This window comes from Natrix helvetica, assembly GCF_964273705.1.
Source record: "Natrix helvetica genome assembly, chromosome: 4".
Taxonomy (NCBI): Eukaryota; Metazoa; Chordata; class Lepidosauria; order Squamata; family Natricidae; genus Natrix; species Natrix helvetica.
This window is the reverse complement of record NC_138550.1, coordinates 4,902,737-4,922,835: the sequence shown is the minus strand read 5'-3', so window position 1 is coordinate 4,922,835 and position 20,099 is coordinate 4,902,737. Positions and strand designations below refer to the sequence as shown.

General features: G+C 44.1%; 1 protein-coding gene across 2 annotated transcripts in view; it reads left to right on the top strand.

The window, feature by feature from the left end:
- NARS2 (asparaginyl-tRNA synthetase 2, mitochondrial) overlaps positions 1–19,237 on the top strand; it is a 45,666-nt gene extending 26,429 nt beyond the window's left edge. For both annotated transcript variants that reach the window (XM_081949976.1, XM_081949975.1), the window contains exons 9-15: positions 158–256; positions 2,072–2,109; positions 2,908–2,974; positions 7,517–7,654; positions 8,265–8,362; positions 13,680–13,706; positions 17,930–19,237. In XM_081949976.1, the coding sequence (XP_081806102.1) occupies positions 158–256; positions 2,072–2,109; positions 2,908–2,974; positions 7,517–7,654; positions 8,265–8,362; positions 13,680–13,706; positions 17,930–18,074 (612 nt within the window). In that variant the 3' untranslated portion in view covers positions 18,075–19,237. The remainder of the gene's footprint in view (positions 1–157; positions 257–2,071; positions 2,110–2,907; positions 2,975–7,516; positions 7,655–8,264; positions 8,363–13,679; positions 13,707–17,929) is intronic.
- Positions 19,238–20,099: the final 862 nt, after the last annotated feature.

Genomic DNA, 20,099 nt, shown 5'->3' with positions numbered 1-20,099 from the left:
ACGCATTTCTCACTTTGCAACATAAATTCTGGGCTCAGTTGCGGTCGTAAGTCGAGGACTATGTCTACTTGGGGTTATCCTCTTGTCTGGAACAGGAAATATTCTTACTTCTTTCTCTTTTTAACCTGATTTTTTTTCCACCCCCATTTTTCCTCAGGTTATTGAAGATCTTTTCAAAACTGTGACAGACCAAATTCTGTCCAACTGCCCTCAAGATGTGGCCCTTTTTCATAAACGCATTGCTCCTGGCCATGAGGTAAATATTTTCTAATCTATCTATATAGGCAATATACACTATATTGCCAAAAGTATTCGCTCACCCATCCACATAATCAGACTCAGTTGTGAGCGAATACTTTTGGCAATATAGTGTACTTTATTTTCTTTAAAGAGTTTTATTATTTTTTAATTACAAAAATAAACATTATTCCGTCTTTCCTTACGCAGTGCGTCAAATATCTCTGTGCAACATCTTTTGCCACATCTTTGACATTCTAATTAACCTTCTTTCCCTAAGTTTAGTATTATAATATATTAAGCATTTAAACTTTATAAAACTCTTCATTTTTCTTCTTACTAACTTCTAGTAATAATATATCAACATTAAACATCATTATTCTTATCATACACATGCTAACCATTTTATATCTTTATCTAAGTCTACTTATTTTTTCGTTTTCTTCATTTCCAAACTCCTTTTTTTCCCAACCATTGGTAAAATACTTCCCAAATCGTATAACATTCAGTTTGCTGTTTCTCCTTCATTGCTAATGTTAACCTGTTCATTTCTGCACATTCTAATATTTTCCTTATTACCGTCTCATCCATAGGAATCTCTACACTTTTCCAATGTTGTGCACATATATCTCTAGCTGCAGTTAATACATGCATGATAAAATATACATTCTCTTTATTATAAATTTCAGGTAGAATTCCCAGCAGAGATGTTTTTGGCTTCAGCTCAATACGTTGTTGTATCACCTCTTCCAACCATGTCTTAATTTATGCCCAATATTTCTTTGCCTCTCCACATGTCCACCACATTGGGGTTGCCACAAAGAAGAGGGAGTCAAACTATTCTCCAAGGCACCTGAGGGTAGAACAAGAAGCAATGGGTGGAAACTAATCAAGGAGAGAAGCAACTTAGAACTGAGGAGAAACTTCCTGACAGTTAGAACAATTAATCAGTGGAACTGCTTGCCTCCAGAAGTTGCGAATGCCCCAACACTGGAAGTCTTTAAGAAGATGTTGGATAGCCATTTGTCTGGAATGGTATAGGGTTTCCTGCCTAGGCAGGGGGTTGGACTAGAAGACCTCCAAGGTCTCTTCCAACTCTGCTATTGTATTGTGTTTTATTGTATTGTAAGGACTAGGGGAGACATAATAGCATTCTTCCAATATCTCAGGGGTTGCCACAAAGAAGAGGGAGTCAAACTATTCTCCAGGGCACCTGAGGGTAGGACAAGAAGCAATGGGTGGAAACTAATCAAGGAGAGAAGCAACTTAGAACTGAGGAGAAATTTCCTGACAGTGAGAACAATTAATCAGTGGAACAGAAGTTGCCTCCAGAAGTTGTGAATGCCCCAACACTGGAAGTCTTTAAGAAGATGTTGGATAGCCATCAGTCTGAAATGGTATAGGGTTTCCTGCCTAGGCAAGGGGTTGGACTAGAAGGCCTCCAAGGTCCCTTCCAACTCTGCTATTATATTGTACATATAATAGGATCCAGGTATTTGGTGGCACTTTCAACATTTAACTGAGTTGTCTTGAAATATGCTTTATTAGTTCAAACCACATTTGAAATGGTTCAGCTGGACTTATCTGGATGCAAAACTTGCTTTCCTTTTACTTTTTGAATTTCGCTAAGTTTTTTCTCCAAGTTTTCTCATGGTTTTTCCCCCTCTAATTTCTCAATTTCTCCAGAAACTGAAGATTGTTTCCTTTCAATTTGAGCCCTTTGTGCAATCCTCACCGTTGTCTCGACTGTTTCCCCAAAATGCGTTTGTTTCAAAACCTAAGCTATTTCTGACGTTAACTGTCCATTAATTTTCCCTTTCTCTTTCCTCTTTAGTCCAAATTAGAAAAAATGCTGAAGAATCCATTCATAACGTAAGTAGGTTGGGGGGGGGGGGGGAAGTGTTTTGTTGTTGTTGCTTAACTTACAAGCGTAATTTGGGAGTAATTTGTGACTTAGCATTCCTCCGTATGTAATAATTTTGACTCATTTGGGGGGTGGGGGAAGTGAATTGGATTTGGATAAGATTTGGATTTGAGACCACCAGAAAAAACATAGAATGCAGATCAAAGCATTAAAGTTGCAGTTCAGAAAATTTATTGCTCAAGCCCAGGGATCTGGCTGGGGAATTGTGGGAGTTGAAGTCCACAAGTCTTAAAAGTTGCCAAGTTTGGAGAATCTTGCTCAAGAATCTAAAGTTCTTTTTTTTTTAAATAAGTTTTATTTGTACATTTTTCTTTAACAATACATGAGTGCTTAATAAACAGTGTAATGTCTGGGACAATTTATCTATACATAATATCAATAATAATAACAATCTTTACGTGTATATAGTAGTGTTCTTCCAACTTCTAATTTCTACCTCTGCTGTCTAACCATTTGTAAAACAAATCCCATCTTAAATAGTATTCTGTATCCTCTTTATCTTTAAGGTTAGCCTATCCATTTCTGCAGTCTAATATTTTAAGTTAACTACAGTGTTAAATTGAGAGAAAGTTCCGCAGAATTTAAGGGGGATTGGAGTTAGAACATTTGTGGCAACGTAACGATTCTGAGCAGATGATGTGCTTAACTCCCACCCCTGGTCTTCTCCTACAATACCAACAATTTTGTTTAGATTCGGGGTACAAATCTTTAAAATAATTGATAATCCTGTTTTGCTTTTTTTAAAGAATGCCTTATACTGAAGCCGTTGAAATTTTGGAGAGAGCTGGGCAAGAATTCACTTACAAACCAGCCGTGAGTATTTTTCAGAGATTTTTGACGGGGGGTATTGGTAAAACTCAGGTATTTAGTAGGCTGACAGAAAAGTATGAGAGCAATAAGAACTTATATCTCAAACGCTTCAGGGGGCCAGGTTTCTCCTTTCTATCAATGCGGGAGCCAGATTCATTTAACAACCGTGCACCTAAATTAATGGCAGTGTTTCACTTAACGACTATGGCAACAAAGGTTGTAAAATGGGGCAGAACTCAGTTAACGAAGCTTAGCAGCAGAAATTTTGGGCTCGGTTGTGGTCATACATCGAGGACTACCGTATTTTTCGGAGTATAAGATGCACCAAGATTCTGAAGAGGCAAATTAAAAAAAAAAGTACTCTGCAGACCTTTTTCACAAAAACGGACCCGTTTTTTTTTTCTTCAAAAAAAGGGCATGCATAGCCTTTAGGAGGCTTATAGAGTGCTCCTGGGGGCTGGGGGGGGGGCAAAAACGAGCAAAAAACAGCCCGATGTTCACTCATTTCTGCCCTCCCCAGCCCCCAGGAGCACTCTGGAAGCCTCCTAAAGGCTATGAACGGCCATTTTGCAAAAGGGGTGGTGTTTCAGGAGGCAAAAAATGCTGTATTCAATGTATAACATGCACCCAGTTTTTCAGCCTCTTTTTTGAGGGAAAAAGGTGCGTCTTTATAATGCCTTGGTAAGGCCACACTTGGAATACTGCATTCAGTTCTGGTCGCCACGATGTAGAAAAGATGTGGAGACTCTAGAAAGAGTGCAGAGAAGAGCAACAAAGATGATTAGGGGACTGGAGGCTGAAACATATGAGGAACGGTTGCAGGAACTGGGTATGTCTAGCTTAAGAGAAAGAAGGATCAGGGGAGACATGATAGCTGCCTTCTAATATCTCAGGGGTTGCCACAAAGAAGAGGGAGTCAAGCTATTCTCCAAGGCACTTGAGGGCAGAACAAGAAGCAATGGGTGGAAACTAATCAAGGAGAGAAGCAACTTAGAACTGAGGAGAACTTTCCTGACAGTGAGAACAATTAATCAGTGGAACAGAAGTTGCCTCCAGAAGTTGTGAATGCCCCAACACTGGATGTCTTTAAGAAGATGTTGGATAGCCATCTGTCTGAAACGGCATAGGGTTTTCTGCCTAGGCAGGGGGTTGGACTAGAAGGCCTCCAAGGTCCCTTCCAACTCTACTATTGTATTGTATTATACTCCGAGAAATATGGTACTTATATTAAGTGTGGGACATCTGCTCACCAGCCCGCTTGTGCAGATATACACCACATCACAACAATCAGTCCAGTTCCAACTTTCACTGTTGTGGATTAGAGTCCATTCACTCTCACCCTAACAAGGAGACCGAGTGGAGCAAGTGGCTAGTTTTAAATTTCTGGGTGTTATCATAAAAGAGGTGCTGACCTGGGGCAACTCACATTGCAGCCCTGGTCAAAAGGGCCCAGCAGAGATCATACTAAGCTGAGACTTCTCAGGAAACAACAACTGATTGAAAAACTGCTGGTGACCTTCTACCGCTGCACCATAGAGAGTACTTTAAGTTACTGCACCTGTTCATGGTTTGCCAATTGCACAGCACTCCAGAGGGTCGACGTCATTGCCCAGAAGATCATGGCTTGCCCTCTCCCCTCTTTAGAAGAGCTTTATAGCTCCCGCTGCCTTAAGAAAGTTCAAAACATTCTCAAGGATCCATCTCATCCTGGGCACTTGTTTTTTGTTTGTTTGTTTGTTTGATTTTGGAACTATTACCATCTGGCAGCCGGTACAGAACAATAAAAACCAGGACAAATAAGCTGAAAAACAGCTTCTATCCCAGTGTGGTAATGATGTTGAATTCTGCATAGCGCACTATTAATGCAATATCATTGATTTTCAATTAGAATGGGAAGGATGTGTGCTTGCATTTTTATTTTTATAGTTATAATGTACACTGAAGATGGCGTTTAATTACGTTGCACGAGGCGCACTGACAATAAACTGCTACTACATCCAACTCTTACAAGGTTTTGCATTCCCATGGTGGTGCTTGCCTTCCGAAGGGGACCTCTCTGTATTTATTGTGTGTAGCTTACCGTTTGTTTTTTTTACTATCGGTCTAATTATATAACCGTATCTATTTATTTCAACACCTCTACACTACTGGAACAAAATAAAACAACGTCCCACATCGTACGCAGAATACGACGGAACAATTTTAAACATCCCCGATAAGCCAAATCTGTAGAAGTAAACACCGTGAAAGTAGTAACGAGTCTAAAACCGCGAGGTCAAAACAATAACAGTGAATATCAAAGGTGTTTCCTAACATCGAGGAAAGGCTTCCCAAAACAACTGCTCCTTCTTCCAACAATTTCAGAAATGTCAATATGGAGGAGACCAGCCTAAATCTCCAGGATGCTTTTTCATAGTAAATTGGCCCAAAAGGCAAATGATTCCTAGTTGCATTAACGGAGGGATGGTGTTCTGATCCAGTTTTAGCAGACAAAAGAAACAGACTCCTTGTGCCCTCTTTATTTATCTCCTGTGAATTAATGGCATTCACCCACCGAAAAGTCCAGGCAATAGTCCTTCGAAGAGTTAACTGCAACCACAGACGTTATCATTTCCTTGCCATAATTGCAAGGCCTGTGAGCTTCCAGCTGCAAAGCTGTAAATTAAGTTCTGGCAAGCAGTCTCTGTGACACAAAACACAATGAGCAAAATCTTCAGAAATACGAACTGTTTCTCCTACGATCCCCACTCTCCAGCCAGGGAGAGGCAATTCAATGTCCATGTGTGCCTTGCTTCCCAAGTCGACTCCTTGTCCTCTGATGTTCTCCTCTCCTAACAGCTCTGCACATAAGCGCATTTGGAACAGGCCCCAGCTGTTCTTCCTCGTCACTCATTGCAGCCTCCAAAGGCAGCTGCCTCTCCAGTGGCTGGGAAATGTCAGTCAGCACTGGCTCTATCTCTGCATCCGACACAGGGCATCCATCAGAGCCTTCCCCACAATCCAGAACTGGCCCAGGTTCCTCCCCAACCTCCTCATCGTTCACCTCCGCTAGCAGCTGGTGGGCCTCAATAGATAGAATCAAGATCACGTGAAGTGTTAGTACTACTTTATAATGCCTTGATAAGGCCACACTTGGAATGCTGTTTTGATCTCCACGATGTAAAAAAGATGTGGAGACCCTAGAAAGAGTGCAGAGAAGAGCAACAAAGATGATTAGGGGACTGGAGACTAAAACATATGAAGAACGGTTGCAGGAACTGGGTATGTTTAGCTTAAGAGAAAGAAGGACTAGGGGAGACATGATAGCATTGCTCCAATATCTCAGGGGTTGCCACAAAGAGGGAGTCAAACTATTCTCCAAGGCACCTGAGGGTAGAACAAGAAGCAATGGGTGGAAACTAATCAAGGAGAGAAGCAACTTAGAACTGAGGAGAAACTTCCTGACAGTTAGAACAGTTAATCAGTGGAACTCCTTGCCTCCAGAAGTTGTGAATGCCCCAACACTGGAAGTCTTTAAGAAGATGTTGGATATCCATTTGTCTGAAACGGTATTGGGTTTCCTGCCTAGGCAGGGGGTTGGACTAGAAGACCTCCAAGGTCCCTTCCAACTCTGTTATTCTATTCATTATGTTTATTTAAACCAGGGGTGGACAGTTAATTTTTTCAAGGGGCCACGTAAGAAACTGGATCGGTTGTAGAAGGTAACTATTGTCACCTCTGGCTCCCTGTTGCCACCCCCGCCCCCATGAGCTGGACCGGGACAGCCAAAGATCCAGATGTGGCCCACAGGCCATAAAATGCCCAGGTTTGGCTTAAACCATCCAGTGTGATGTTCACTTTAACTTAGTGGCAGAATCGGTCGAGAGCAGCGCGAATATAGAATAACAGAAGTGGAAGGGACCTTGGAGGTCTTCTAACCCAAGGATCGGCAGCCTTAAACATTCAAAGAGCCACAAACGTCTCAACCGGAAGCCCCCCGTTCAGTTCTGGAGCTGACCGGAAGTCCAGTTCCCCCACCATAGAGTCTCCTCCTAGCGAGGCGTCCTTTTTCCTCTACCTGTCCTAACCGAAAGCCCTATCAATGGTGGAGCTGACCAGCAACAAGGAGCCGCAGAAGAGGGATAAAAGAGCCACAAGTGGCTCCAGAGCCACAGATTGCTGACCCCTGTTCAAGCCCAACCAATTAGTTTCCACCCATTGCTTCTTGTCCTGCCTTTCTGTCTATTTAGAGCAGTGTTTTACAATCTTAGCAATTTTACTCTGTGCGGATTTCAACTCCCAGAATTCCTCAGTCAGCTTGCTGGCTAGGGAATTCTGGGAGTTGATGTCCCCACAGCTTTAACATTTCCAAGGTGTTCATAAACACTGATTTTGGAGATTAGAATGCAAGTCTGTAATCGGATCATCAGAGCAATCTTCAGAAGGTACAAACCTTAGCCATTCACGATGCTTTCAAGTAGTTTGCAAACCTAAAGCGACATGCGATGATCATGGTTAGTTTATCTTAACAACCTGGATTATTATTTTTTTTTACTCTTTCCTTAGTGGGGCCAGGATCTCCAGAGCGAACACGAGAAGTACCTGGTGCGCCACTGTGGCGATATTCCCGTTTTCGTGTACGACTATCCCTACGACCTTAAGCCGTTCTACATGCGAGACAACGAAGATGAACCTCGTCGGACTGTGAGAACGTTATTCATTAAAAATGCATTTTGGTTGTCAAGACACCCATTTCTTCTTGGGTTGGGTTCTTGTTGCCCTCTTCAAACTTTTTTGAAGTGAAATAAATTCTCTTCTCGGGTGAAATTGGTTGGTTGTGCAAGCTTTTACATTGTTTTTAAGGTTTAAGGTTCCCCTCGCACATATCTGCTAGTCGTTCCCGACTCTAGGGGGCGGTGCTTGTCTCTGTTTCAAAAGCTGGAGAGCCAGCGCTGTCCGAAGTCGTTGGGGGCGTGACAGGCCTGGGTCACTGCCGGTTCCAGCGACCCAGGCCGCCAAACCAGTCCGAACCGGTGGGAACTGATGCAAATGTGAGTAGATGAATAGGTACCACTTCGGTGGGAAGGTTGCAGCATCTCAGTGTATAGTCATGCTGGCCACATGATCACGGAAGTGTCTTCAGACAATGCCAAGAAACGGAGATGAGTGCTGCCCCCTAGAGTCAGACATGACCGGGGAGGACAAACGTTTACCTTTAACCATTCAGGAATGCCTCTGGGGATTACCTGGGGATTGTGTACCTTCACACAGAGAAAGATTCCGGATGCACCTTTGACTTTCTGTTCCCTAAAAGGTAGCAGCGGTTGATCTACTGGTCCCAGAAGTTGGAGAACTTTTCGGTGGAAGTTTGAGAGAAGATCGTGTGGATTTCCTGCAATCTCGCTTACGGAGGTAGTGTGGTTTTCTCTGCCTTGTTTGTTGGGGAAGGGGTTGGGTACCGCTTAATTAATCAAAAATTAATAGGGTGAGTGGTGCGGTGGCCTAGAGGTGGAGCTCTCGCCTCACAATCAGGACACTGTGAGTTCGATCCCAGGTAGAGGCAGATATTTCTCTCTCTGGCCGCTCTGGAAATATCTCTCTTGAAACAATCTCCGTGTTCTGAGCTAAGCTTCCTGAGAGCATGAAGCAAATTCCTGGTTCCAACAAAACCTCCTTTCATTAATTTGCTGTGAATTCTGCTCATTCGCATCCAGCAAAGTCTTTCAGAGGAGGATTTACAGTCACAGACCTTCTCTGGCTTGGAGAGCTGCCAGGCCGAGATCTGCAAAACTTGGCCAGGAGTCTCGGAGGGTCACGAACCAATTAAGCAAACTGAATGTCTCCTGCAAACTCCACTCCCCTTTTGCTCTTCTTATATTTCCTCTGGAAGGGGCCATTCATCATCCATCTGTGGCCTTCCTCCCAAGTCGACCCCTGTTCTTTAGCTGTTCCCTTCATCTGGCAACTCTGCGCATGCGCACACTGGGAACAGGCTCCAGCTGTTCTTCTGCCTCACTGATGTCTGACTCTGAAGGCAGCTGATAACTGTCGGACGGCCTTGGCTCCTTCTCTGCCTCCAACACAGAGGCCTCGTCAGAGCCTTCCCCAGACTCCAGGACTAGCCCATGTTCCTCCCCAGCCTCCTCACTGTCCGAATCTCCTGACAGCTCCATTGGCCGCTGGCGGACTACAACACTCCGTATTGGCGACAGGAAGTGCATCTGGCCAGTAAACACTCAGTTCCATTCAGTTGTCCAAAGCTCCACTCCACAAGGGATTAGGGGGTCGTTAATAATGGTCAAAAATTAATAGGATGAAGACAGGGCAGGGATCTCAAGCAGGACACGGCTTTTGAGGAATCTGTTTGCTAAAGATGCCATCTCCTGTAGTTCATTACATTACAGGTAGTCTTCGACTTATAATAGTTCATTTAATGACTAGATGGTCTACAAGATCCCCTCCAACTCTGTTAATCTGACCTACAAGCAGTGGTAAAATTCAATTTCTTTTACTACCGTTTCTGTGAGCATAGCTTGGTGGTGGGGTCCTGTGACTGAGTGGGCGTGGCCAATTCTGTGTCATTCCTGGCCACGCCCACTCAATCACATGCCACCGCCACCACCAAGCCACCCCCACAGAACCCTGTAGGAAAAAATGTATGTATGAGTCCATTCACAGCGCAGCTGCTGCTCCCTTTATAGTCCTCCCCCAGCCCCCTCTCTCCCTGGGTCTACCTTAAAGGGACAGGCTGCAGCAGTTCCGCTGTGAACGGAGGGAGAAACATTCAGATTGTCTCTGCTGCATTTAACGTTGAATTCTGTGGCAGAGACAATCTGAATGTTTTCCCCTCCATTCACAGCAGAGTTGCTGTTCCCTTTATGGTCCTCCCCCGCCCCCCTCCCTCCCGGTGACTATCTTAAAAGGACAGGTTGCAGCAGCTTCACTGTGAATGGAGGGAGAAATGTTCGGATTGTCTCTGCTGCATTTAACGTTGAATTCTGTGGCAGAGACAATCCGAAGGTTTCTTCCTCCGTTCACAGCAGAGCTACAGCTCCCTTTATGGTCCTCCCCCAGCCCCCTCCCTCCCTGGGTCTACCTTAAAGGGACAGGCTGCAGCAGCTCTGCTGTGAACGGAGGGAGAAGCGTTCAGATTCGGTGGGCGGGTCGAGCAGCCGGAAGAAGTGAGTGGCGACCAGGCAGCCGTGGGCGGGGCCACCAGGGATTTTTGCCATCGGTTCAGAGAACTGATGCCAATCGTCCCTGCCAATTCGGCTGAACCGGGCCAAACCGGGAGGATTTCACCCCTGCCTACAAGGTCCCTTCCAACTCCAACACTGTTAATCTGCTATAGTTGCAGTGGTGGGTTCTGGGCAGTACGGCCCGGTACGGCTGTACTGGTGGTAGCTGTGAGCAAAGCTGTGGCGCATGCATGCGCAATTCACATGCCCGACTTGGATGCCCAGCCCCGTGAGCAGCATGCCGGTTGTGACGGGATCCGGAACCCACCACTGTCCAGTTGCTCCCCGTTTCCCAGTCGATTCCATGATCGCGTCCCGTCCATATGTTGCAAAATTAAAAGCAGTTGTCGTCGTGACTTCTGAATTGCTAATTGCTGGTTTTCTTCTGGGGTGGTTTTTCAGCTTTTCTGTCCAACTGTGGCTCACTCACATCGTGACTTCTGCAAAAGCGTGCCACGCCCAGCATCAAATGGATTCCAGCGGATTCCAGAAAGCACTTAGGGATTTCCCCCAGCAGTTTTGGCAGGCGGCTGCATCTCGTAATGATCAGATACTGCCCCTTCTGAGAAACCAGAGGGAAGGTGTGGTTGCCTCTCACAGCCCTCCTGTGGGGCTGAGCTGTTGTATACAACTTTCGCCTTTGATTATTGCCTCTTAATAGTTTTGCTAGCAGTTCTGGCATTCTCTGCTGCAATTTATCCCTGCAATTCTCTATAATCTTAACCTGGTCGCTAAAAGTCAACACTAACGTGACAGCACGTAAAGAACCAATTTGTGCTTAGGCCAAGTCCTGCTGCTTTTTTAAATCATGTTTTTTATTGAGCTTGATTAGAACACAAAATATAACTAAAATAAAGATGAAGAAAGAATGGAATGGAATGGAATAGAATAGAATAGAATAGAATAGAATAGAATATGGAATGAATAGAGAATAGAATGAATAGAATAGAATATGGAATGAATAGAGAATAGAATAGAATATGGAATGAATAGAGAATAGAATAGAATAGAATAGAATATGGAATGAATAGAGAATAGAATGAATAGAATAGAATATGGAATGAATGGAGAATAGAATAGAATAGAATATGGAATGAATAGAGAATAGAATAGAATAGAATATGGAATGAATGGAGAATAGAATAGAATAGAATAGAATATGGAATGAATAGAGAATAGAATAGAATATGGAATGAATAGAGAATAGAATGAATAGGATAGAATAGAATATGGAATGAATAGAGAATAGAATAGAATATGGAATGAATAGAGAATAGAATGAATAGGATAGAATAGAATATAGAATGAATGGAGAATAGAATAGAATGGAATGGAGTAGAGTAGAGTGGAGTAGATTGGAATGGAATAGAATAGAATAGAATTCTTTATTGGCCAAGTGTGATTGGACAAACAAGGAATTTGTCTTTGGTGCATTTGCTCTCGGTGTACATAAAAAGACAAGATACATTTGTCAAGAATCATAAGGTACAACACTTAATGATAGTCATAGGGTGCAAATAAGCAATCCAATCATACTAGGAAACAATCAATAAACAATCAATATAAATCGTAAGGATACAAGCAGCAAAGTTACACTCCTGCAATCATAAGTGGGAGGAGATGGATAGGAACAATGAGAAGATTAACAATAATAGTAATGCAGACTTAGTGAATAGTTTGACAGTGGGGAGAGAATTATTTGTTTAGCAGAGTGATGACATTTGGGGGAAAAACTGTCCTTGTGTCTAGTTGTTCTGGTGTGCAGTGCCCTATAACATCGTTTTGAAGGTAGGAGTTGAAGCAATTTATGTCCAGGATATGAGGGGTCTGTAAATATTTTCATGGCCCTCTTTTTGACTCGTGCAGTTTACAGGTCCTCAATGGAAAGCAGTTTGGCAGTAATTGTTTTTTCTGCAGTTCTGATTATCCTCTGAAGTCTGTGTCTGTCTTGTTGGGTTGCAGAACCAAACCAAACAGTTATAGAGGTGTAGATGACACCTTTATAGATGTCATATAGCTGTAAAGTAAAGGTAAAGGTTCCCCTCGCACATATGTGCTAGTCATTCCTGACTCTAGGGGGCGGTGCTCATCCCCGTTTCAAAGCCGAAGAGCCAGCGCTGTCCGAAGACGTCTCTGTGGTCATGTGGCCGGCATGACTTAACACCAAAGGCGCACCGAACGCTGTTCACTTCCCACCAAAGGTGGTTCCTATTCTTCTACTTGCATTTTTTACGTGCTTTCGAGCTTCTAGGTTGGCAGAAGCTGGGACAAGTCACGGGAGCTCACTCCGTTACGCGGCGCTAGGGATTCAAACCACTGAACTGCCGACCTTTCTGATCAACAAGCTCTGCGTCTTAGCCACTGAGCCACCACGTCCCTAGAATTGGAGGAAATACAGACGTCTTTTTTTAAAAAAGGAGAAAAGAAAAAAAAGTGTTGAAACAGCACAGGTAGTCCTCAAATTACGACCACAATTGAGCCCCAAATGTCCATTCTTTAAGTGTGGTAGATGTTAAGTGACAACTTTTTTTTTACATTACCTATAATTATTGCAAGCCAGTTTTAGAACTACCCAATTATTAAATCTTCAACAATTCTAAATTTCATTTATTTTTTCTATTTTAAGACAAAATCCTTCCAACCCAGGGCTGTTATAGCCCATATTTTATCCTGGCTATTGATGACCCTAGCTACCTTCAGTGGAACATTTTGTTGTTGTTAATTGCAAAGTCGTGTCTGACCCATCGCGACCCCATGGACAACGTTCCTCCAGGCCCTTCTGACCTCTCCCATCCTCCGGAGTCCATTTAAGCTCACGCTGACTGCTTTGGTGACTCCATCCAGCCACCTCATTCTCTGTCATCCCCTTCTTCTTCTGCCCTCCATCGTTCCCAGCATGAGGCTCTTCTCCAGGGAGTCCTTCCTTCTCCTTAGGTGGCCAAAGTCTTTGAGTTTCCTCTTCAGGATCTGGCCTTCTAAAGAGCAGTCGGGGTTGATCTCCTCTAGGACTGACCGGTTGGATCTCCTTGCAGTCCAAGGGACTCAATGCAGGAGTCTTCTCCAGCACCAGAGTTCAAAGGCCTCCATTCTTTGGCGCTCAGCCTTCCTTATGGTCCAACTTTCACAGCCACACATTGCAACTGGGAAAACCGCAGCCTTGACTAGACACACTTTTGATATCTCTGCTTTTTAGTCGGCTGTCTAGATTTGCCCTCACTTTCCTCCCTAGGAGCAAGCGTCTTCTAATTTCTTGGCTGCAGTCCCCATCTGTGGTGATCTTGGAGACCCAAGAAAATAACATTGGTCACCATCTCGGTAGTGAACATTTTTAAGATGCTACAAAATGTCCAACATTGATATTGATTTAATTATAATATTATTTATGTGCCACTGCTTTGTCAGCTTTAGGCAACGTGCGAATCTGATATTTTTGCAGGCTTCCCAGAATTTATTCTTCTAACTGAGAAAATATTGTTTTGTTTTTTCCACAGGTTGATGCTTGAAGAAACCTATCAATGGTAAGATATTTTTCCTAAGTATTATTCATCTGTTTCATTTTCTTTGGAAATCTTCTAAGGAAAAGCCAAAAAATTCTCAATTCTACCAAAAGCCATCCGTTACGTTAGCGATGGCTCTTTATAATAAATATGATAAAATGCAGATGGGACACAGGAAAGTCCTGTTTTTTAAAAAAATTAACCAAGGGGCACACACGATCCTCGAGTTACGACTATAATTAGAACCCTAGTTAGTCATACCAGCCATTAAGTGGATCACCACGTGACTGATTTTGCAACCTTCTTTGCAGCAGTCGTTAAGTGAATGCGGCCATTACAAAGCAAACGGCGTGGTCGTTAAGCAAATCCATTGTCTACAATGGGCATTCTTGCTGGAAAATGGAAGGAAATGCTGATTTACGGCAAAAACATAAATTGTGGTCATTGTATCTCAGGATTACAGGAAATGCAGGCTGGTTGCCAATTGCCAAATATATGAGGACGTAACCATGGGAGTCAGAGGAATGGCTGGTTGGAATTTTGAATGTGGGTCGTAAATAGCCCTTAGCACAGGGGTGTCAAACTCGATTTCATTGAGGGCTACATCAGGGTTGGCTTTGACCCTGGAGGGGCGGGGGGGGGGCATGGCCAGGATGGACGTGACCAGGGGGTTTGGCCAGCTCAACATCAGTTGTGTTGGGGGCACCTGTGGTGACCACAGTTCTAAGGCCAGAATTTCCTCATACCCTCCCTCACTCTCATAATATCCTTCCTTCCTTCTTTTTCTCCTTTTTCCTTCCCTCTTCATTCTCCTTTCTTCTTCCTTCCTTGCTCCCTTCCCATCTTCTCTTCTTCTTTCTTTTTTTTCTCTTTCCCTTTCTCCTTCCTTGTCCCTTCTGGCATGCTCAAATGCAAAAGGGGAAACATTTCTCCATCATGTTTCCATTTTACAATTTCAGTCCTCTCATTTTTATCCCATATTCTCCCGCTTAATTTGATTATTTTCCTTAATATGGAGACCATATCATTGTTTGCCTCTAAAAATCAATCAAATTAAACATATCATTTCCATCTATCATCCTATTTTACTATTCATAACATATATATCCTCACGTTTAATTTTATATAGTAAACATTTCATTTAATTAATTGTCCACAAGTAATAATTTTAATCTATATCCCTCACAGTATATTAAATATATACCGTGGTTTTGTTCTTAATATGTTTTGCTAGCCCTCCGCAAGTAAAAATGGAGCTCGGGGGGCTATGTGTGCCCCCCCCATGCCCCATTTTCGGCCGCAACAACCTCCAGCTCTCTGCCAGCAAAAATGGAGCTGGAGGGGTTGAGTGTGACCTCCTGTGTCCCGTTTTCGGCTGTGATGGCCTCCTGCAGCTCTCGGCCAGCAAAAATGGAGCTGGAGGGTTTGGGTGTGACCTCCAGTGTCCCGTTTTCGGCTGTGATGGCCTCCTGCAGCTCTCGGCCAGCAAAAATGGAGCTGGAGGGGTTGGGTGTGACCTCCTGTGTCCCGTTTTCGGCTGTGATGGCCTCCTGCAGCTCTCGGCCAGCAAAAATGGAGCTGGAGGGTTTGGGTGTGACCTCCTGTGTCCCGTTTTCGGCTGTGATGGCCTCCTGCAGCTCTCGGCCAGCAAAAATGGAGCTGGAGGGGTTGGGTGTGACCTCCTGTGTCCCGTTTTCGGCTGTGATGGCCTCCTGCAGCCCTCGCCCAGCAAAAATGGAGCTCAGAGGAGCTATGCACGGCGCTCCCAAGCTCCATTTTCACTGGCAGAGGCACTGCGGGTCAGAGCTAAGCACGCCGCGGCCCTGATCTGGTCCGCGGGCCTTGAGTTTGACACCCATGCCTTAGCACATTACAAGTACTCCTCGACTTACGACAGTTCATTGAGTGACCGTTCCAAGTTAAAAGAAACTTATGAACATTTTTCTCACTTAACAACCATTGCAGCCTCCCCATGGTCACGTGATCGAAATTCAGATGCTTGGCAACTGGTTCGTATTTATGACGGTCATCGTGTCCCGAGGTCACGTGGCCCCCTTTTGCAACCTTCCAACAAAGTAAAATCAGTGGGGGAGCCAGACTCACTTCACAACCGTGTCATTAACTTAACAACCGCAGTGATTCACTGATGGCAAGAAAGGTCGTAAAATGGGCCGGGCAGTCTCGCTTAGCAACGGAAATGTTGGCGTTAATTGTGGTCGTAAGTCGAGGACTATCTGTACTTGTTAACCTTTGAGCACGAAAAGATTCAAGTCGTCTTGAAAAGTGAACTTGAAAAGACCATCTGAGTTTTCCACTGGAGGCATAAAGATGCAAGTCAGGAAGACATAAGGAAGCCTTCCAAACACCAAAGAAAGATATTTTTACATTTGTCACAGTTCCCCTTTCTTTACCTCTATCCTTCGTTTTTCTCTCCCTCCCCCAGCTCTGCTCCATGACCTCATTTCCTTCTTTCTTTCCAAATTTACAAAAATCTGCAAAGGCAAAAAAAAACCACCACACACAACTCCTCTGAGATAACTCCTCTGCCTGTGATTCTTAAATTTTTCGAGAAGCAGAGAATATCTCAAAGGAGCAAAACTCCAGATAAACAATCGTGGGCTTAGAGAGAGACATAACCCCATTGTACAAACTGGCTGTGATTTTCAATAATTTATCTATTTATTTTCCCCCGTTTGTAATGAAGGGACCCAATTTGGAGTAGGGGTTAGGGTGCTAGACTAGAAATCAGGCGACGGTAAGTTCCAGTCACCCTTTAAAGTTGAAAACTAGTTGGGCCTCTTTGGGCTACTCACCAGGAGATGGTGAGTTCTAGTGCCACCTTAGCCATGAAAGTTGACTGGGTGACTTTGGGCCAATCACCAGGAGATGGTGAGTTCTAGTGCCACCTTAGCCATGAAAGCTGGCTGAGTGACTTTGGGCCAATCACCAGGAGATGGTGAGTTCTAGTGCCACCTTAGCCATGAAAGCTGGCTGAGTGACTTTGGGCCAATCACCAGGAGATGGTGAGTTCTAGTGCCACCTTAGCCATGAAAGCTGGCTGAATGACTTTGGGCCAATCACCAGGAGATGGTGAGTTCTAGTGCCACCTTAGCCATGAAAGCTGGCTGAGTGACTTTGGGCCAATCACCAGGAGATGGTGAGTTCTAGTGCCACCTTAGCCATGAAAGCTGGCTGAGTGACTTTGGGCCAATCACCAGGAGATGGTGAGTTCTAGTGCCACCTTAGCCATGAAAGTTGACTGGGTGACTTTGGGCCAATCACCAGGAGACAGTGAGTTCTAGTCCTGCCTCAGGCATGAAATCTGGCTGTGTGACTTTGGCCCAGTCACTAGGAGATGGTGAGTTCTAGTCCCACCTCAGGCATAAAAGCCAGCTGAGTGACTTTGGGCCCAATCACCAGGAGACATTGAGTTCTAGTCCTGCCTCAGGCATAAAAACTGGATGGGTAACTTTAGGCCAATCACCAGGAGACAGTGAGTTCTAGTCCTGCCTCAGGCATGAAATCTGGCTGTCTAACTTTGGCCCAGTCACTAGGAGATGGTGAGTTCTAGTCCCATTTTAGGCAGGAAAGCCGCCTTAGTGACTTTGGGCCAATCACCAGGAGACATTGAGTTCTAGTCCTGCCTCAGGCATGAAAGCCGGCTGGGTGACTTTGAGCTAATCACCAGGAGACGGTGAATTCTAGTCCCATCTCAGTCTCAGACTTTGGGTCAACTTGTCTCTTTCAACCCAATCCACTTATCTTGAAGTTGCCAAGTTTGTCTAATAAAACGCTTCATTAGAGCAGTGTTTCCCAATCTCAGGAACTTTAAAACTGTGTGGACTTCAACTCCCAGAATCCCCCAGCCAGCATGATTAGCTAGGGAATTCTGGGAGTTGAAGTCCATGCCTCTTAAATTTGTCCAGGTTGGGAAACACTGCATTAGAGGAATATATTCCTTAGTGACTATTGCTAAACATAAAATATAAGATATTGCAGATGATGATGATTTTTTCTTAGTCGCCATTTTTAGTTTGTCTCCCTTCAGTTTTTCTTAGGGTGTTTTTCTTTTCAATTTAAAATTTCATGAACTCTTATGTTTTTTTAAAAAAAAAGAAAGTTTTAAAGAATGTCGGGTGCTGTATCTCTACAGTAAACAGGAAGCTCAGATTGCAGATAATAAGCGATTAAGCTGATCGGAAAATAAGTCCAGGGTTAAATGATCCCATTTCCTTCATGTGCAGGTACATAGAGCTGCGCCAGTTTGGATCTACCCCCCACGGGGGCTTCGGCATGGGGTTCGAGCGATACCTGCAGTGCATCCTGGGAGTTCAGAATATTAAGGACGCCATCCCGTTCCCACGATTTTCCCACTCGTGCGTTTTATAACTCTTCGACCCAACTTCTGTTTTGCTTCCCTTGTAAATTCGCGGCGTGCCTAAATGACACTGCGCAACGTTCAGAGAGAGAGAAAACAACAGACTTCCTTTTTTTTCTGTCTCTCTTTTGTATTTTTCCTTTTTCCACTAAAGGGAAGTGAAAAACTCAGGTTTGATGTCTGCCCCAGCTGCAGAAGTATTTATTCGTGTATATTGTCTGAGGACCCAAATTGTTGGGGGGCAAAAGGCTGACTCTATAAACTGCTTAGAGAGGGCTGTTAAGCACTGAGAAGCAGTATATAAGTCTAAGTGCTATTGGGAGGGAAGGAAGGAGCCTTAGAAGGCAGTATTTGCAAACTCTGCCCACAGCCAGGGGTTCGATCCTGACTAGCTCACGGTTGACTCAGCCTTCCGTCCTTCCGAGGTCGGTAAAATGAGGACCCAGATTGTTGGGGGCAACAGGTTGACTCTGTAAACCGCTTAGAGAGGGCTATAAAAGCGCTATGAAGCTGTATATAACTCTAACTGCCATTAATATTGCTATATTCTATTTTTTTTTTTAAAAAAAAACAGTTTTTAAAAATGACAGGGCCTTGGGTGAAGTCTGGTTACACAGATCATCCTCGAGTTACGACCATTCCTTTAGTGACCGTTTGAAGCTACAATGGCACTGGGAAAAAACAGCTTATGACCGCTCCTCACACTTATGACCATAACCATCCCCACGGTCATGTGATCAGAATTCGGGAGCTTGGCAACCGGCCTGTATTTTTGGCCGTTGGAAGTATCCCGGGGTCATGCTGGATTTGCTTAACAACCATGTCATTCACTTAACAACGGCAATGATTCCTTGAACAGCCGTAGCGAAAAATCGTAAAATCGGACTTATTTAACAACCGCTCCGCTTAGTGACAGAAATTCTAGTCCTCATTGTGGTTGCAAATTGAGGACTACCTCCATTGAATGTATTCAAACTTTTTCCAAGGTTTTCGTCTACCAGCTAAGATCATTTAAACAAGCAAGGAGTTTATAATTAAGTTCCGCCTGGATAAAGTGAAGGATTAAAGCAGCTACAAAATTGTTAAGTGCTTTGAAAATTGTAAAATTCAAACGCGTCTGAGCTTTTGACTCGGTCTTATCAAGATTAAGCAGATAAAAATCTCCTTCAAGATGCGTTTTGGTTCTTTGTGACTTCAGGAAAAAAAAACACTACGTAGCTTTTTTAGCCACAAAGCTGATTTCCCATCACCTTGTTCCAATATAGTGCTTGCTTTTTGTTTTTCAACTTTCCACTTTTAAGTTTGGGATTCCCCTAATTAACTTTTTAGATTATCTGATTTGGTAAATTTGAAAAGAAGAACAAAAACAAAATGCTAGAAACTGGTATACCGTGAGTTCTAATCCCGCTTTAGGCATGAAAGCCAATTGGATGACTTTGGGCCAGTCACCAGGAGACTGTGAGTTCTAGTCCTGCCTTAGGCATGAAAGCCAGCTGGATGACTTTGGGTCAGTCACCAGGAGACTGTGAGTTCTAGTCCTGCCTTAGACCTGAAAGTTGTCTGAGTGACTTTGGGCCAATCACTAGGAGACTGTGAATTCTAGTCCAGCCTTAGGCATGAAAGCCAGCTGGGTGACATTGGGCCGATCACCAGGCAACTATGAGTTCTAGTCCTACCTTAAACCTGAAAGTTGTCTGAGTGACTTTGGGCCAATCACCAGGAGACTGTGAGTTCTAGTCCTGCCTTAGACATGAAAGCTGGCTGGATGACTTTGGGCCAGTCACCAAGTGACTGTGAGTTCTAGTCCCATCTTCTCCTGCAAGAAGACTCGCAGGAGTCTTCTCCAGCACCAGAGTTCAAAGGCCTCCATTCTTTGGCGCTCAGCCTTCCTTATGGTCCAACCTCCACAGCCATCCATGGCAACTGAGAAAACCACAGCCTTGACTAGACTCACTTTTGTTGGCAGGGTGATGCCTCTGCTTTTTAGGATGCTGTCTAGATTTGCCATCGCTTTCCTCCCCAGGAGCAAGCGCCTT